General features: G+C 40.8%; 1 protein-coding gene across 2 annotated transcripts; it reads right to left on the bottom strand.

The window, feature by feature from the left end:
- Positions 1–78: 78 nt before the first annotated feature.
- On the bottom strand, positions 79–18,617 carry LOC110973053 (tenascin-R-like). Of its 2 annotated transcripts, XM_022223494.2 has the most exons (17): positions 16,947–18,617; positions 14,775–14,835; positions 11,580–11,664; positions 10,940–11,060; positions 9,766–9,845; positions 9,399–9,638; positions 8,533–8,799; positions 8,198–8,325; positions 7,737–7,908; positions 7,182–7,469; positions 6,572–6,838; positions 5,902–6,055; positions 5,272–5,405; positions 4,266–4,366; positions 3,626–3,724; positions 2,485–2,656; positions 79–1,720 (listed from the first exon to the last, which is right to left on the bottom strand). In XM_022223494.2, coding segments are annotated over exons 3-17 (2,289 nt in total). In that variant the 5' UTR covers positions 11,644–11,664; positions 14,775–14,835; positions 16,947–18,617; the 3' UTR covers positions 79–1,718. The 2 variants fall into 2 exon arrangements, with proteins under 2 accessions (XP_022079186.2, XP_022079188.2); XM_022223496.2 differs by having other exon boundaries at positions 10,940–11,057; positions 14,775–18,617.
- Between the last annotated feature and the right edge of the window lie 194 nt (positions 18,618–18,811).

Below are 18,811 nucleotides of genomic sequence, written 5' to 3'. Positions count from 1 at the left end.
GGAGTCTTCTTCGTGATCGATGTTTACCAAGTGAACTGTTGGATTTCTAGCAAAAAAACCTTTTCTTTGTGTTATCCATTGTTATCACTCTAAATTATTGGTTTAATCTCACTGGGTTTACAGCGATTTTGGGATGTTGTAACATCACAGGTTATCGAAGCAATTTAATCTTCACATAATGTACTTCTTCAGCCTGTACAAAACTGACTTATCTCTTGCAAGGAAACTGTGTAAGGAATAGCAATTATGCTGATTTCACAAGTCAGTGTATTTATAACATAAGCAAATACGGGACAGAATTCGTCAAGTGAAAAGCGGCACATTTTTTCTAGTTTCTAGGAAGAGTATTCGTCAATCTGATGCTAGAGTTGTTGACACCTGCAGCATACGTAGCACAGAAACGACGTGTGAATAGTATCCGGTACTGGGCGCGTGGCGTTTTAAGAACTATTACTTTGTGCGGGTTCACAACACGGGTTTATTACTATACCTCACGTTTGAACCATGACTGAATGATATGAACACAAATGATCCAAAGAGGTGGTCTCACAGAGGAAACGTCCGGATTTGGTCTTCAAAAACCTAAACAGGCTTTTCTGAACACTATGCAACAAGGTGCTAAATCAACACGCGCCCAGCCTGCTTATTGAACAAACTCTTAATTTCACAGCACACAGTGGGCATTTACCCTCCTAACACAAAACAGAATAGCACTGTTTGGTTGTAATTTCACGCAAAAAGTACGGTGTGATGTCCTGTCAGGTCTATGAAGATGGAGATCACGGATGCACCGCAGTAACAGCGTCTATATGCTTGCATAAATCTGTTTTTTTTACATACTTGATTTAAGCGTTCCTATTCCGTTTGTCTAGAATCTGATAAAAAGGGGGAAAATGAAAAACCCCGTCATAATCGTCATTACGAAACTTTAAAATGCAAATATTAACAAAATGTAGTGTGCATTTGAAAATTTTACGAGTGTCATCGCTAGGTTTGAGAATATTTCAATTGTCAACACAATTCTAGTTTGATAGTTCAAGCAAAATATGGGAAGGGAAAATAACAGGTACAAAATTTACTAAACAAACTTTTTTTTTCGAATAAACTCTTTCCTCATGTTAGGACTTGATCTACTTGTCTCTTACATCCGTTTTTTGCTTACAGCCAAAAAGAATTTAACGATACCCAATCTAAAATTTAAGTACTGAAATTACGATTACGCTAATTATTGAAGCACACTTAATACTACATGTAGGCCTATATGTTGTCGAGTTCTCAGTAAGTCAACGACCAGCAGAAAGCACTGTTGTATATCATTTCGTTCAATAATGTCTATAGATTTGCTTTAAGCAACCTGACGAATGAAAAATGCAGCAAGACACAGAAGGCTTGGCCTATTATTTTTGTCAATAAAGTGCAATGGCGTAGCACAGCTGTCTTTTCAATCCGTTGGCACACTTATCGTGCGTTCGTATAGGTTCCACAGCAAATCTTGTGTCTTCTTGGAAGGCATGTGACTATTACTACAAGTGTAAAACAGTAACATTTAAGCTTTCCGTGTAACCAATTACTTCAGCATTTAAGGAGCAATTGTAAGCAAGTGTAAAACAGTAACATTTAAGCTTTCCGTGTAACGAATTACTTCAGCATTTAAGGAGCAATTACGTATGTGAGGCATTTCTTTCAGAGGTCAAGAGGTAGCACCTCGCTTGCCCTGTTCCTGCAAAAGAAAAAAATGAAACGAAATTAACGTGTAAATTTCAGTACAATTAATGATAAATAATAATACCGGTTTCGTAGTGTCAAAAACAGTCCATTTGTCGTAGTTGCGTTTTTATTCCACAGACTTTCTCAGGAGGCTACAGCGGTTGGAAAAATATCTTGTTGGTCAGAATTTGTTAGGCCTACCGGTGCTCAGAATATTACAGTAGGCCTGATTAGATTTGCGTGAGTCCGTCCATCCATCCATCCATGGTGGAGTAATATCACTGGCAATTCTAACAGCTTTTAATTTACTCGACAAATTTCCTGAGGGACACTAATTAAAGATTGTTTGATTTCTGACTGATCAGCATTTATATGTAACGATGCATTAGAGAAAGACTGGGTTTAATTAGGTGTGGTATCAGCGGCGTATCCAGCTTTTGGTGTGGGGGGGGGTAAATTCAAAAGCGAAGGCGTCTTCGGGCTCCCCAACATGATGTTGGGGAGAAACAATATCAAAAGCCTTACTCGCCGTCCCGAAATCTTTGCTTTTACTTCACCTTTACTTCGGTTTTCTTAGAGTTTGGGTGATAACATTAGATAAATAAATACACCAATTACTTTCTCACCTATGAAGTATTCTTAGTAAAAAAAAAAATGAGGGGGGGCGAGTTGAACCCCCTCCCCCGCTGGATACGCTACTGTGAGATATTATATAACCGACATTCCCCGAAATATTCTCTGAAACAGATATGGACGCTTTTTTTCCCCTTTCCTCACACTTCCGACTGGACGGCACCGGGAGGGCGACTTTGTTCCTGCTCTTTGGTAGCGGTTTGAGTTCGTGGCCCATCACAGCGTTCTGGTAGGCCGGGGCGGTGGGAGCAAGACGGTTCGGGAGGGTGCTTGGCGAAGCGTTTTCATACACGTCATCGCTGTCTTCCGTTGTCATCTACAAAATTATTCAGACAAAGAGGAGACAGTCACAGCTGTTAATACCAGAAGCAATTGCTAAACAGGACAGAGCCACTTGTAACTCCATGGAGGGTGCAAACAGAGCCACCAAATCAAAGGGCATTTTTGACAAAGAGAGGCGAACATATCTTACCTATTACACCATTTTCTCTTCCTCCCGACTTAAAGACAGTAAAAATCCACCCCAAAAACAGTACACGGACGGAACCATCTAAAACACACATTGTTATGGATCCTCCCTTGAGTGGCGCTTCCCAGGCACATAGTATGGGGCAATAACATTCTTTCATCAGGAGAATCACAGCACACAAAAATTACTGATACGAAAGTTGCTTAACCGTTTTGGTTACATGCAGGCAAGTGCCAGTTAGGACCTAAAGTGCCTGTGCCCCCAAAATGCACAATTTACATGCCCTGAATTCCTGTTGTTGAAGGTTTATAAAATTGAAGGGTTGTGAGCTTCAACTTGGAACGTGTCCTCGTCTTTCTGAGACATTTTTGGTGAAATTGGAACTTAAAATGGTTCTGTTATGCAATGAAATGCAGAACACATTTCTGAAACCGTCCAAAATTATAACTGAACTTCCTTAATTTGGCTGACTGCTGAAATACGACTTTAGGATGATTTGTTATAGGTAGTGGCTATTTTGTACCATTGAACGCAACAGCATTTTAGAATTACATTATTACCACCTTGCATTGAGAAGGAAGGAGTGACAGTTCTTTTGCTACTAAAAGTGGACTGTTGTTTCAGGGAAAAAACATGCCCAGGCCCCAGGCTTTGATACACCTTCATTCATAGGGTCTGAGTTAAAGTACAGCAAACAGATGGATATTGAATGAGCGTTGATGCTTTTTTATTGTGAAGGTGGCAAGTTACGGTAAACCTTTTACTTAAGATGAAAATTCCCAGACGTTAACATTATAAAATGCAGCGAATGGTTACCTGGTACCGGCGAGTGTCTTGGTCCTGAATAGTTGCGTTCGAAATCTTCTTCTTTACTCTGGAACTACCAGCAACTGTAGTTGTTTCCCCTTTGCCTTTCTAAAATGCAGAACATTGTCGATTTCTCTCTATTGGCTGTTTGAACTTTCAGATACTGATGATGGTGCGAATGGTTGGCAATAATTAAATGCTTTTTTGTAGGGGGGGGTGATGCCAGAACTGATGTTCATAGAGAAAAAACAATCTACTGGTGAGGAAGAAGACAAGAAGTAAACTATACACTTGATTTTGGTTACAGGGGTAATTATGCAGATAAGGCAGACAATTGATTACAATAACGATAGCGTGTATGACTACAATGACACCGGTGATGAGAATGACCTCGACGGTGTGGACCGGGGTTGTCGTCAAGTCTATCACAAGTCAACGTTTAAGACCTCTTACAGGACGAATCACAAGATCAATAACACGGAAACTGAAAGAGCTGCAACAGAAGAGTCCTGTTGTCACAGTTTATTTGAAAAGCTTGTGGCTTGGCATCAGACTGTAATTTAATAAGTCTTGCACAGATGCCAAGGATGGCCAACGTGACAACCACGCAGTAGTCAATCTCCCCGCCTCTTTTCCTCCTGTTTCTTACCTTCAGCCTTCGGTACTTGAGGTACAGGATGACCAAGCCGATGGTTAAGACAATGGAGAGGAGACCCAACACAGCAGAAAAGACTATCGCCGGAATGTTAACTGTGTTCGATCCAAACAGAAACAATTATTGCCCATCTTATCGAATTGCGTAACATTTACACCGCAATCTGAAATTATCGAGACTGTCTCCAAGATTTTAAAAAGACAACAAATTTCACTGGACGCTACAGTCTTTGTTAATTAAAGAATGATGCAACGCAAACCTCACATGACGAAACTTCGGGAAAAATTATGCCCCATCTGCCAAATTCCACTTTTAAATTTTACATTTAAGGAGAGACGACGAAAAGGTTGAAATACGTTGATTTGAAAGGGCGAGGGAAGCGTTCAAGTCATTTGTATCAAAGAATCTCCACCTGTTTCTCCGACTTAAACCACGTCCCTTCCTCCAATACTGTCTGTACTGCACAAAGGGAAAAACGTTTTCGGGATTAAAAGTCCGAGCCACAGGCGAGGGCATTATTAGCATTCAGTCTCTCGAACAAGACCAGCCAAGCACATATTTATTCCCGTTCAAAAATGCCTTTTTTAGTCCGAGAGTCAAAAGAAGTCAAAATAAAAATTAATCGACCATCAACGTCTACAATGTCTAAAACATTGTACTTAAGAGCGTTTCTTACTGTGTTTGACGGTGTAATTCAATGTCACAAGCTCTTTTTCTGTGTCTGTCAAGTCAAGTTTCTAAGAATGTCCAAACTGTACATTTTTAAAACAATTTTTAAAAATTAAAGTTTTATTTTCTTTAATCATTTCAAGAGTGTACAGTTTATCTGTACATTCTTATGAATAACAGACACTTTTTGAAATAGATTGACGTCACAGGAGTGGTTTAAATTGAAATACCAGTAACCCAGGTTAGCCAACTTAGTCGCTTCTTAAATTACAGCTTTGTAAACTAAATAGCAAAACTACAAAGGAGACATTGTGATTCTTTGTTATCATACCAAGATTAGAAGCTTCTGCCTTTGTCACTCCAGCTGTAACATGCAGCGTCTGAGGAACGCTCTTCGCGTTATCGTAGACAGACACAACCTTGAAGAAGTACTCAGTCTTAGCTCTCAGCGATGAGAAATGACAGCTGAAATAAGACGAAAGTATCAATAACATCTTCATTTCTGGTTTTTGAAAAAGACTTAATCACTGAAATGTTAATAAATGACACTCATTTAAGTTTCCTTTTAGACAAGTACCAAAACCCTGTAGAATTCACCTTCATTTGCAGGATACGCACGTTAAAAAAGACGATTCATATTTTTCTAAAAGTATTTACGATTTTTTAAATTTTCCTCGTCTGTGCGCTCATCGAAGAAATTAGAGCTCAGGTATACCCCCCTTTGATGCAGAGAATCACAGATTGGTGTCTTCAATTTCACTTTGCATACTACACTTTGACTCTTAATTTGTGTATGAAGAACGAGCCTGAGAATTCGCTGTTCCCTGGCTATGAACGTTTCCTCTATATTATAATGTAAGAACAACCTGGACTGCGAGAGCTAAGTTAGGCCTGTCTCCGACTTAACGCAATTGGGCTAATTAATATTGTTGGGACTGAACAAGGGCCCTGGTCATGGTACCTGGTACTCGACACTGTGGTGGGATCATTATCCTCTCCCGGGGAGATGTGTACCTCGTAAGAATCGACGACGCCCTCTGCTGGAGCATCCCACTCCAGGGTGATGGCGTCATCTCTCACTAGCGTGGGGCGGAGGTTAGCCACACGCCCTGGCCCTGAACGGGACACAGATCCGTGGAGCGATTATGTATAAAATGTCATCAAATGATATGTTATCACTCCTGATGATTCTGTTGAAACATTTTTTCATGATTGCGAAGGACTACAAAATCATAATCTAGTCGCACTACTAGCTTGACATTTTTATGTCATAGGAATTATTTTAGGTCAGCTCGCACGATCTTGGCCAGAGAGCACAGGGTCAAAAGGTCTGTGAAGCACATCATTTAAGCAGTACCTATTTATCGCAAATTTTTTCACTGATTGTATCCCAAAGCCAGGCTCTGGAGTTCTTATCTGTAAACCTTTGACCTACCCTCAGGTGTTCCCAGATATGGAACACAAGGATTGATCGTCTGGGTATATCGTGATTGACTTTGAAAGTATTTGCAAAGTTCTAAAAATCTTTCGTCAGGGGATTGTGGGACGTGGAGCCTGGGCCAATTCTTCCTGATAACACATTTTTGATTGATCAAACGTCTTGTAAAAACCCCACGGATGGAAACACTCACTGGTTTTCTGCGACGCACTGAGTGACAAGCCCAAATTACTGATGAGTCTAATCTTGTACTCAGTGTTCGGCTTTAGCCCCACGAACTCTGCCACGGCGGGATCCCCCGGACTGAAGACAGTCAGGTAGTTTTCCTCTGCGTCTTCCGGTTCGATGTACAGCATGTACGGGTCCTTGCCGTTATAGGTATTGACCTGACGGTGCCATGCCACCGCTATGGTGGATTCAGTGAAGTTGTACGCCAAGAACTCGCGATCGCTTAACGACGCTGGAAAGAAGGGTACCGTTCAAATTTTTACACAGTGTATTTTCATTCCATGACCAAAGTTTGCCATATCATTTTCTTGATAGAGTGTGCCCCATTTCGTGATTTGATTTTGATTAGGATCACAGATATGGGTTATATCAGGATCACAGATAATGGGATACATGTAATGGGTAGATATGGGTGGAGTTGGGGGATGGGTTGGGGAGGATAGGTTGGCGGGTGGGGGCAGGGAGGATGGTTGTTGATTCTTTGTTTTTGAGTAACGCAGAATATATTCAGTTTTGGCCTGTATGTGACCCCATAAGCGGTACGAACGAGACAATCTCTTTCAAGCAAATAGTACCGATTGTTACAGACAGGCTTCTCCTGTGACTCTCAAGGCGTTCGTCTCTTGAACCAACTACTGCAGATACGGATGCGACAATGCTAGTGCTGGGACGGAGACTATCCACCATCAGCCGATCTGTTGTCTTCGACACGTAGCCCAGATCTAGAGTTGAGGTATACCCTGTATACAAAGACACCCTGTATTGTTCTAAGTTCTGCAGGCTCACTCTCTCCCATGTCAGCTCCACGGAAGTTGACGATAAGGTGCCAGGTACCACGCTCATATGTTTTGGGGCACTCGGTCCTGTAGAGAAACGGCATAAATGAAAGAGACTGTAACTAATTGGCACTAACAATGTCCCTCCTCCACTGACCAAAGTGGTGTAATTAAATTTACACGTTCTATTTTTCCACTACAAAATGAGTAAAAAACAGTGCCAACGTTAGACATGAACACTGTCCGGGCGGGGTCTGCAAAGGTAATTGTCCGACAGTCACTAATACACAAACTGCAAGAAGGTTTTGTGAGTGAAGCAAACTAGTGTCCTGAAAAGCAAGGATTGCCATTTACTCGACCACTGGTTCATCGAGGAGATCTTTTCTCCTGATTCCTCTTCTACCTCCACCGTGTAAAGTTCCCCTGGGGACAGGTTGCAAATCGTGTATCTGTTGTACGTGTATGTGATGCTACCTTGCTGAGGTGTGATGACAATTCGTTGGCTGGGATCCGGTTTGGACATCCCCTGTTATCAAACATGTGGTCGTATTAACATTTGCACATACACAAACGGGGAAAATCTTGAAAATCGGTTCCTATACTGCCACTGTGTAAAATAAAATAAGTTCCACCCCACCCCACTCCCCCAAAAAGCATGGGGTGGTAATAGGCCAATGTTGTGTTGTCATCACGGGAACTTGACGCTATTCTGATTATGGCCCTATCAACTTGTTCATGCTGTTCGGAGCTGGTGGGTGCTATCAAACAGTATCGGCCGAGACTGTTGTGTAAATAGTTGAAAAGTCATCACTTGCCTGCGTCCAGTGGTAAAGGGCATACTCCTCTATTGCTCCATCCTTCGACTCTGGCCACACGACCGTCATACACGAGTCGGTATTGCCTGTTCTCACGTTTTCGGCGAAGATGTCAACGGGAGGTTGAACTGTGGAACGTTTAGATTGTAAAAACAGATGTGCCCATTTTAATGATATGGAAAGCTGTAAAGTGGGCTCAAACTGACTGTCCAAAACGACAAGAATTCCCAATGTTAAACTGACAGGTTTTAAAATTGTTTTCAATGGTTCTTTTGCAATCTTTAATGGCGTGGGAGATACTTTTGTTGACCGACATAGAATGTGCCACTCATTACCAACTACTTGGACAAAAAACGTGCAGTCGCTGTTTTCATTGCCCGACTCATCTCTGGCTGTGTACGTCACTGAAGTCACGCCAAGCTCAAACTCCTCCCCTGGCTCGTGCGTAGAAGTGAACGTCACACCTCGTCCCGAATTATCATTAGCGGAGGGCAAGTCCCACGTGACCTGGATTGCGGCTGGCGGGCGGAGTGGGTCAAAGTCTGGTATGGTCTGTCGGATGGGCTTGTTGGGACACTTGGTAAAAACCGGGTCCTCGTTATCTGAAAGTCAGAAGAGAACGTCACTTGCTTTGATTCGCTATTACCAAAACAGTGACTATAAGACATTACACGTGGGCAATTTCCACACTTCGAACTGCCTCAGAGCATTTTTGAGTGGATTAAATCTCTATATGGGATATTCTCGAAGAACATTGATATTTTGGCAAGCCGTTCCATAAAAATGTCTTTGTTGAATCAAGGGATTTTTTCGTTGGTAGTGACAATGGCTATTACACTGCAAGAACCCAGCCCTTTGGCCAAGATTTGTGATTCAAGAAGCTCTTCCCAATGGGAGTGCACTTTACACAACCTCAACGCCGGTGTCAAAATATAAATTGTAGGTCTTTTGTCAAATTTTGGTTTTGCCTTCGTCTCGGGCTGTTTTTTTGAGCTCCACAACCGAGGTCACACATTTATTGGTGAAAACAATTTGAACGCTGAAATTGTCGGTCTCATGACCAGACGACCTTTAGGGTTGCTGCATTATAATCCACTGGGTCTCTAAGGTTTCTCAAGTACCGGATTAAGATCAAGATATCTGCTTGAAGCCTAAGACGGGATGAGGCTAATATTTAGGAAGCCACTGTCTGGCTGCTCACCTTGGATGGTCACCTGGATCGTGCACATCGCCTCGTTTCCAGACGTATCTTGCACCCTACAGGTCACACGGCTTGTGCCCAGAGGAAATGTTGAACCGCTGATTGGGTAACATCTTATGAAATTTACACCAACGTTATCGCTGCCTTGTGGGTTGTCCCAGGTTGCTTGGCCCGTGCTTTTTCCATGATTAGTATTGGCAGTAACTGAAGTGTCACAAGTTACTTTAGGACTCTCATCGTCTATCAAAGAAAAAAATCACACGCAAGATAGCACTGTTGCTTATCCCCAAACAATTTGTATAAACGAAGAATGGGGATGGCATTACTTGGGAGGAGCAGCAGAAGTTAAGTCTAAAATCAGGCTTACCAGTGACATTGACCGTAAATGCGCACCTGCTGCCATCGTCTTCGTCGATGCACTCAGCAAGTGTATTTCCTGTGGAAAAACTACTCGAAAGAATGTTGTACGTGGTTTGAAAACTTGGAGAACTAGGGTAGGTGGGCTGGGGGAGCAAGCCTGCCATTTTCTGTGACCCATAACACACTCTAAAGTATGTACTACCGTGCATGTTTATGTCGTCTTAGGAAATGTAGTCCCTAAAAAGAATGGCAACCATCTGCATTTTGCTACGATGAAAGATACTCGCCGAATAATATAGACCTTCTTTAAATCATCACAGTTTCAAAAGGAGAAAATTAACGATTACTAAATCAACGTCTTTTGACGTTAACGTTTTATATGAAAACCAGAGGTGTGAACTTTTACAGGCAAAGACGAGCCAAACAATGTTGACGTCCAGTTCAGAATCGGTGACTGGCGATAGGACACTATTTTTCCCTTTCAAAAGCTAATCTGACTCCTTCGAATATTGAGTGGAAGTTGACAATTCATGATCTGTAACTGCGTAGACCGTATCTGAGTCATGGGCTTTGAGACCCTCCTTGAGATTACTTTAGCCATTTGTTTCATTGTCCGTGCTTCAATCAGCGTGCTTCGAGCAAGAGAACAAGAAGATAGCAGCTCACCTATAGTCTGGCTCCAAGAGCAAAAGATACCTACTATTTTGAAAGATCTTTAAGTATGATAACCACCACTGCCATTTCCAGAATGTCTGACTCCACTGATTTTATGGGTATTGTCGTCAGTATCTTTTATGTTGTCTTGTTTGTTTCTTGTAATGGCATGCCTGACATAAGCTTTGCTTTTAAGGTTTGCCCTCTCATACGTTGTTAGTACCTGTGTTTTGCTATGAGGAGGAAATAAATGTAATGTAATTGAATTGAATTACTATCTGGAATTATTTGAACGTGTATAAGTCGCTTTTCTTTGTAGATTTCCCCAAATGCATCACAATTCTTTAAAAAATTTATAAATTTCTCTTAGTAAATTGCTTTGTGATCTCCACTTTTGCACAACTTTGGTTACGCTTAGAAATAATTGGAAGCGCCTTATCTAATATAGAAGGCATGTTGTTCTCATTATTTTAGTAGACGATGGCTTCGTGTGATACGGCAAGAAACCAGCTGAAATTAAAGCTCACCTAGACCCTGAGTCTGGACTGCAGGTGTGGTTCGTTTCGGTGGTCCAACTAACTACCGCTGTTGGCTGCCCTGGGTCGGTGCTCTGATGGATGTTATCGGGACAAACTGCGGCACTGACTGCTAGCAAATTAACGCCAGAATTGATATATCGAATAATAAAAATGATGCACGGATGTGCCACAACCTATGGGTCAAGAAGATATTCTGACACGGTGGGTTCCAGGAGTTGGTCAAGTGATTCATTTTCTTGATCTTAGGCCACTGTCACTATATCTCGGATTCGGCCTCATGCCGACGTCTCCTGCAGTACTATTTCAAACTTTGCTATTGGAGTTACAAAAAGAAGGAAATTACTATATTACTTCGATCTCGGATCACACATCAGGCATTCTGAAGATTTACTTCTTATAAACGGAGCAGCCCTACATTCGGGAGAATGGGTAGATCACTTTCTACAGGGACAATTGACATTTTGCATTTTTGTGAGGAACTGAACAACATTCTCCCACGGTATACAGAAAAAAATGAAGAAAAAAAATTGTTTGCCTTCCCGGACTCAAAATCTAGACAAGGCACTGCAACATTTCCTGATGGATTATCAACTTTTAAATAGAGTATTGTGCGTTGAACTGAGCTCACCTCGATTAGCGGCAATTATTAGCACAACAATAGACAGCATCGTGCCCCAAGAGAAACAAATCATGGCCAGTCCTAACTCGTTTACCTGACATAGAGAGGCGAAGACAGTAATCTGTTAAAGGGGTATGTCTTTTACACATTAGTTGAGGGCTCCATAATTGAATAAGATTGACCTAGATTCTGATACCACACATTCTGATTTCATAATGTCTGTGCAAAATGAGAGGATTTAGCAAAATTTTTACCAGGAATCTGAGGTATATTTTTCTTTCTTTCTTTTTAAATGTGCATTTTGTTCGTAATTTTTTGCTTGGTTTCGTAATGATAGTTTTTCTTACAGTGGAGCTTATCCCTCCAATTAAGCCTCTCTCTCAATTTGATCACTTTCAGTGCAAACGTATAACTGACCGAAATGCCGAAAGACGCCTTCTCTTGAGTTCAAAATGGGCTCAGTTTAGTTAATTACTCGGGAGCGCAGGCTTTAGCTGGGGAATGAGTACATCTTCAACGGTCAGCTCACCCGAGCAAGATTTCAAGCTAATGTTGGGTTCGATCTGGGGCACCGTAGAGTGATTTAATCTACACAATTGTAAGGCTTTCACCTGGTTCTTTACCAGAAGATTGATAGTTTTTATCAATCACATGTATACGAAAGTCGCACGCAAATGTAGTATTCTAGTTAAAGACACAAAAAAAGGCTTTGCATAAAGATTGAAGAATACCTCTGAAACGACCTGCCAATAAAATCGAGTCATATTTGTCACAATCACGCGAATTTCCTCTTTCAAGTTGTTTCATTTCAAGCGTACATATCAAGTCTCTGCTTGTTAAATTTTAAAGTTCAGGTTGATATAATAGGTACACTGACGTGGTTTCCACTTAATAGATCAGTTCATTTTATGTTAGTTTCGAGTTTCGAAGCTGTTTTGTTCGTCCATGTCCTGTGTTGGGAATTGTCATTTGCTGGCACCAATAAGAGTTTCAAAAGTGCTTTAAAAACCAGGAAATAACAATGCAACGTACACCCAGTACAAGTGAGGTATTATTGCAAATCAAAATAGCTACACGATTCACTGCAGTTGCAAGGGTGATTCATTGTGGCTGACAACGACGTTTATTAACTTTATCAAAAAGTGTATATTGCATGTACATAGAGCTATTATATGAGCGCTTACTCCCTGTACATGTTGAGGACACCTGGACGCATTCACGTCTGTGCACAAACCTATGGAAACCTATGGTTCACACCCACGCCCTTGTGCAGCACTTAGTTGAAAGTTAGCGCATGCGCACTCAATCACTTTATTGTAGATTTCGAGGCAGGTGACGTCGGGCATCCTTCTTCCGTCGACGCTTCTCTCCGCGGATGGAGACCAGTATTTATAAATAAATAAAGTTCACTGATAACGAAAATTTGATTAGACAACATTAAACCATCGTATTATATGAACCATATTGCACACAGTTAGAAAAAATTCTGAAAAGTGATTAAAAAATAAACACGATAAGATTTGAAAGAAAATACGTGCACGGTCTTTCCCAGTCTAAACAACTTCCCAAATTTATCCAAACAAACGAAATAAAGTGCTGTGTGTATTAATCCCGATAGAAATACGAGAATCATTTGTCCGTAATAGTGCATGTATACGTATACGTGCGTTGATGGAGTACTGTACATGTACAGTACACGTTCATGAACGTGCACATGTGCCCACATAAATCATGGTCGACCTGTCGACAGAGTGCCAAAATTGAAATTGATCAAATTATTAAAACAAAGGACAATTCGTAACAGCTTTTCTCCCAAGTGTCACTTATAATTAACAAAAAACACATCACAAAATGAAATCGGAAGCCTGGTTATATTTCTCTGGTATCATGAATTCAGAAAACTTTAACAATGCGGATGATATGCGCAGATGGATTTTGGTATGGTCGTTTGCTGGCTGGTGTCGCCATTTTAACAAGCAACAGAAAGTGACCACGACCAGAATTTTAGCGCATGCGCACAAACTAAGTGGAAGGTAGGGATTAGCATACCTGCCGATACGCCAAAAACCTAATTGCATCAGTAAAATGAGCGTTAAAGTCGTGTTTGGTGCAAACAAACGCGTGCTTGTACTCTGCAGATCCTAAATTAAATAACAGGAAATGGGTAAAGACTACACGATTCGGAACTCGTTCAATCTTAGTTTAGTATGTTCTACAAAATTCAAAATGTCTGCTCCCAGGAGGAGTAAAAAGTTTTCTGCGCGGGGAATGACGAGTTTGTTTCATGTAGCTCTCTGTGCGTAGGCAACATTTGACATAACTTTTAGGTGTGCACGCCCACCTGGGACTAATACCCCCCTCTCAGTTCCACCTGCCGCTATCATCCAAATCAGACCTTTGACCGGATCGAGTACGATTGAGCGTGGTTCGGTCGATTTCAGATTGATACTCAGTAATGTCGGATTGGATCAGATGAAATCGATTATCTTATTCATCATTCTTCGATAAAATTTTTATACTTTCGACTGGTTTAAAAAACTTACTTTGTCTGTCATGGCTTGCAATTTTTAAAAATGTGGCTGAGGTAAGGTTAATGTCGAAATTTTTCGTTTTTGTCTCTCCCTTTTCTCTGTACTCACGATAAGCAAAATCATCCCAAATGTTCCCTAGTATATTTTTAGGCATGTATTTGGTGATCCTTCGAGAGAGGCATTTAGAAAGGCATTGCCCAAGTCATTGTTCATGTTCAGACTTAGTGCAGCCAAGTACAAGCCTGCCATGAATTTTCTATTTTACGTGAGTTTACACAAGCAGGATATATTGGCACGCATAATTGTTTATAAATTCCTATCAAAGTTTTCGTCGGTATTTTTGCCCGTATTTTTGCTAAGACAACACTAAGAATAAAAACGAAAATTCGATGCTGTCTCAAAACGGCCTAATTTTCAGCGACAGTTTAAGATTCCATGTCGTTAACAATTTCGTACAGTTTGTTCATTTCATAATAAAGTTGAACCTCGCAAAGTTGGCTCCAAGCTCTAATTAATCTAAGTTCAAATTTGGTCTGATTTCGATTGGGTTCAATAAATATTGTTTGATTCGAATCGTACTGTCCCAGCTGTACTTCCATTTCGTCAATTCGTTTCTTGTTTCCGAACAGATTCTGCAAGTAGGCTTTAAAATGATAAACAACTGGGTACTCACCAACTATACCAGAAAACACAATCTCCCTGCTTGCATTTCGCGACACGCAGCTCCAAATGGGCTGAATTAAAACCAGGATGTTCATGATAGAAAAACAGAACAAAACAATTTGTGACTTCAACAGCAGGAACATTTCCGGATAAAATGAGAATTTGTGACGAAGTTTCCTCGTTCCCTGCTCTGCTACTTTCGATTTGGTTCTGTTCTAATCTGCTCTACCAAACCACGTGTCAGGCACAAATCACTTTAACACAAATCGTAATCGAATCCCTCCCTTCATACGGAGGCCTTCAGAAGTGACACTGTGTTTATGCAGGAGGCGTAGTGTACAGTATTTTACTTTGTACTTAAATGAATGAATGTTTTCGCAGGAAGTCCTTCCCAAGCCGACACATTATGGCAGATTGGTTAGCCATAAAGTGGCGATATGTATTTGAACAAATATCTAATAGGGGTCGATCGAATTAAGGACTGTTATAATGAGGTTTCAGGAACTAGCCAATTTTCCTTGTAAAGAGAGGTAGTTCCTAGTTATAAATGGGGCGGACAACAAAGGGGAGCAAAAGAATTAAACAGATTGAGACCTTCAAAATTCAGATTTCAAACTTTGTCGGCAAGTGGTGCACATTCATAGTACCCAAATAAAACTATATCGGAATCCAGTGCAAACGTGCTTTTCGCATTGCGCAGAATATATCATTTTGCCATGACACTGCGCTGAAATGCTTAGGGCAACGTGTATGGAATCATCTGAGCTTGAATTCCATGAAGATGATTTCATTTTAGTAAACGTTTTAAGTAAACAATGAAGAAAATTAATAAAAAGGATCATTGTATGATTAATTATTCCATATTATTATCATGAATACACAGCTATTCGTCCCTTACAATTCCGACCAGACTTTCAGTATAATAGTTCAGCTGGGAAAGTCACTGGTCCATTCAGAGAAATGCGAATCGTGCGCTAGTCTTTTCTCAAACGTCATGCGTGCCTCGCCTAGGCTCACACTTATAAAATTAAAGGGCCCAAGACCTCCGTGGACAGACCGTTATTTAATTGTGTAAAATATTCATTAGTGCCAATGACACGATGAGGGATGTAAAAATGGAATAAAACTCCCTTTGTGTTGGTTAATTTCATAGACACTTCAAATGAATGTTTCAATTCTGACAAATGATGGCGTTATGTGTGACGTACTTTCGAGAACCCATAACAGCAGCAGAATTATAGTCAGGCACACAAGTATACTGGGTGGAATAACCTGGGCTGATTTGGAAGCATTTCTTATCCTTTGTCATTCGTGTTTCATGAAAGCTCAGCTTTGTCTTTGTTCACAGACTTTCTTTGATTTCCCAAAGATCGTGGCGCCTGGCTCCAGCAATCGTTTAAATCTAATCCCAAACGAGACGAAAATGTTCGGAAGAAAGAACTATTGTTCGAATTGTGCACGGCAGGAGGTCGCTGTCGGGCCTGACGATTTGGCACTGGTCGGCCTGACCTCTGATCTCCAAATTCACCTAAATTCGCTTTGGTTGGAAAGTTATGCAGGATTGTCCCATTTTTATAGGTGTTGCTACAGGCAACGCATCTGGTCGGAATGATTTTTTAAACACCCCCAAAATTGGACAACATTTTCTGAACTCGACCCAAGATCAGCATAGACGCGTCAGTGGCGCCCGACGACGTCTTCTCAAATGTACGTCACAGATATGCAAATTTTAAAAGTAATACCTCTTGGAGGTGAGGTCGCTTCGTCATGAACTTAAATATTCTCCAAATTATTAACCAAAACAGCAACTTTTACATTCTGGATATCTTTATAAAAACTACCGATTTTCAATTAAAACTAAAAAAAGCACTTTTCGTGGGCCCTTTTAGGGATCATAAACTGAATAAATTCTGAGAACACTGATATAAGCTTAGCCTTAAATTCTGCACACTACATGTACGTCAGTAATGCGGAAGTAATGATCAGAAAACAGCTAGACCCGGCTCCTCTGTCCAGTCATTCCTGACTAAATACTGAAACATGCCATCGACGGTCAACCAGAATAACACAGTGACACAGTCAGCGACCATCGCAAACTACACCGTCGCAAGGGCAGCACTGTGCAGCTAACAGTGAGTGCATGCATTTTTCATGAGCAGTAAATTATTATGGATATACGCACAATATTTTTTATGAACAGCCATCTGCCTTGAACAGTAGACTCGTCCTCGTCCCGCACGTAGTCTCCAGGTGTCTTATAGACGTCCTCCGAACGTGGTTTGACCTAATTATTCGGGGAATCCTGCCGATTTTATGTTAATGGCGAAATTAGAATGTAACAATTTCCACAATGCAACATTTTTACGTGACGAGACGCTGGAAGACTTTCTAGTTGCATGGATGCATGATGAATATTATGCGTCCGGAAATGGAGTATCTGATTAGGCCCTACTTCGAAGCTGTCTTTGGCAAAATGTCAATGCCGGCTGAGATACAGAGTATTGTTCTTTGAAACAAAGCAGGCATTGTGTCTTAAGAATGCTCTCAGAGGCAATACTGTGTTCGGCTGTTAGGGCTATGAAAGGTTAACGTTGCATGCAGACATCATCTCTCTAAATAAAAAAAAGCAATTGGGCAGAACTGAACCAACCTCGGACCCCAGCCAGCTAGCGGTCTTTATATTATAGGTACGGGGGCCAGCCCACCTTGAGCAGAAGCACCCCCTCAACGGTTGAAAAGAGCCATGTTGGTCGGAGTGCTTATTCAGTGTTGATATCGATGCGACTGTAGCACGTGCATTTCCTAGTTGTTGGTGAACCAGCGAAGTGCAGTTCCTATCCCTTTCGTAAGTGTGACGTCACTTCAGTTTAAACAACGCCCGCTGCATATAAAGTTAGACTTACATGGAACCACGGACGGGAGTCAACGTGCAACTTCAGTGTTTGTACAATGGGAGCTTGCAATGCGTCCGCGTGTGTGACCAAGTCAGTATCGAACCGGATACTAAGGGAGCCTGCGATGCTAGGAAAATAATTTGTGTTAAAATGACAGACAAAATTTGGACACAAACAGCCGATTTTGCATTCCTTTTTTAAAAATCTTTTTTGTTTCCTCTTTGCTTTTGATTGCTTTTCAGTTTTCTTTGTGGCCTGCACAGGCTTTCACGGTCGTGAATATACAGAGTATTTCGGAAATCTTTGGGAATCGCATGATATGCAAGGAATTTCAAATAGACGCAGTGCGTCGTGCATAAACCTTGCATGACGAAAACGTACTGGATCGTTACTTTAAAAAAACCTTGGGAAGAAGTCAAGTATTGAAGTTAAATAAAATTTAAAAAGAAAGATTCATAGGTCACGTGGATTTGAGCGCTGTAATTGAAAGACATGAACAACGATAGTGAATATATCTTCTATGCAGAGTATCTATTTTAACGGACTCTGTTAAAATAAATCCTCTGCATAAAAGATATACCGGTACGCACTATCATTGTTCCTGCCATATAATTTGTCTTTTTAACTCATCTGTACTATACCTACTTTCAGAGCCCTTTACTACTGAAGAATTTTTCTGAATATTTCAAACTACCTAACCATCCCTTATAACTACCCAAGAAAGACTTAACCATACATACATATTCAGAGTATCTTATTTGCTGAGCAGTAGCTGTTGCGTGCATATGTTGATGGAAGTGAAGTTCAAGCTCAAACAAGTATGCAAAAACTCGGATTGAAACATCTACATTTTCCTTAATATTTTTGAATCAGAGAAAACAAGCAAGCCAGGAGTGTAATCAATTTTCTCTCATTGTGATGGGTATTTGAAATGTCTTATACAGGAAACAGTGAATCGTACACTGTTACTACGGTTGTGTAATTTTTTTACACAACTGCTGTTTACTATATGAACCTAGCAACAGTTGTGTAAACACTTCACACAACCCTGGTTGTGTAATTTTTAAACAACAGTTGTGTACTATTTCTTTACAATAATTGTGTAAAATAAACTTACACAACTGATGTTGAAATGATTTACACAACAAATGGT

Source organism: Acanthaster planci, linkage group LG03, assembly GCF_054643075.1.
Source record: "Acanthaster planci isolate LZ-2023a linkage group LG03, COTS_SCS, whole genome shotgun sequence".
Classification (NCBI taxonomy): Eukaryota; Metazoa; Echinodermata; class Asteroidea; order Valvatida; family Acanthasteridae; genus Acanthaster; species Acanthaster planci.
This window is presented reverse-complemented; position numbering and strand designations above follow the sequence as displayed.

What these genes read in the sequence shown, in the direction of transcription:
- LOC110973053 (XM_022223494.2), bottom strand. Translation starts at nt 11,643, where the DNA reads ATGATTTGTTTCTCTTGGGGCACGATGCTGTCTATTGTTGTGCTAATA. An exon ending in AGTCCAGACTCAGGGTCTAG is followed by an intron (nt 9,846 to 10,939) that starts GTGAGCTTTAAT and finishes TCTTTCGAGTAG; the next exon opens with TTTTTCCACAGGAAATACAC. An exon ending in CTCGATGAACCAGTGGTCGA is followed by an intron (nt 7,470 to 7,736) that starts GTAAATGGCAAT and finishes GTTTCTCTACAG; the next exon opens with GACCGAGTGCCCCAAAACAT.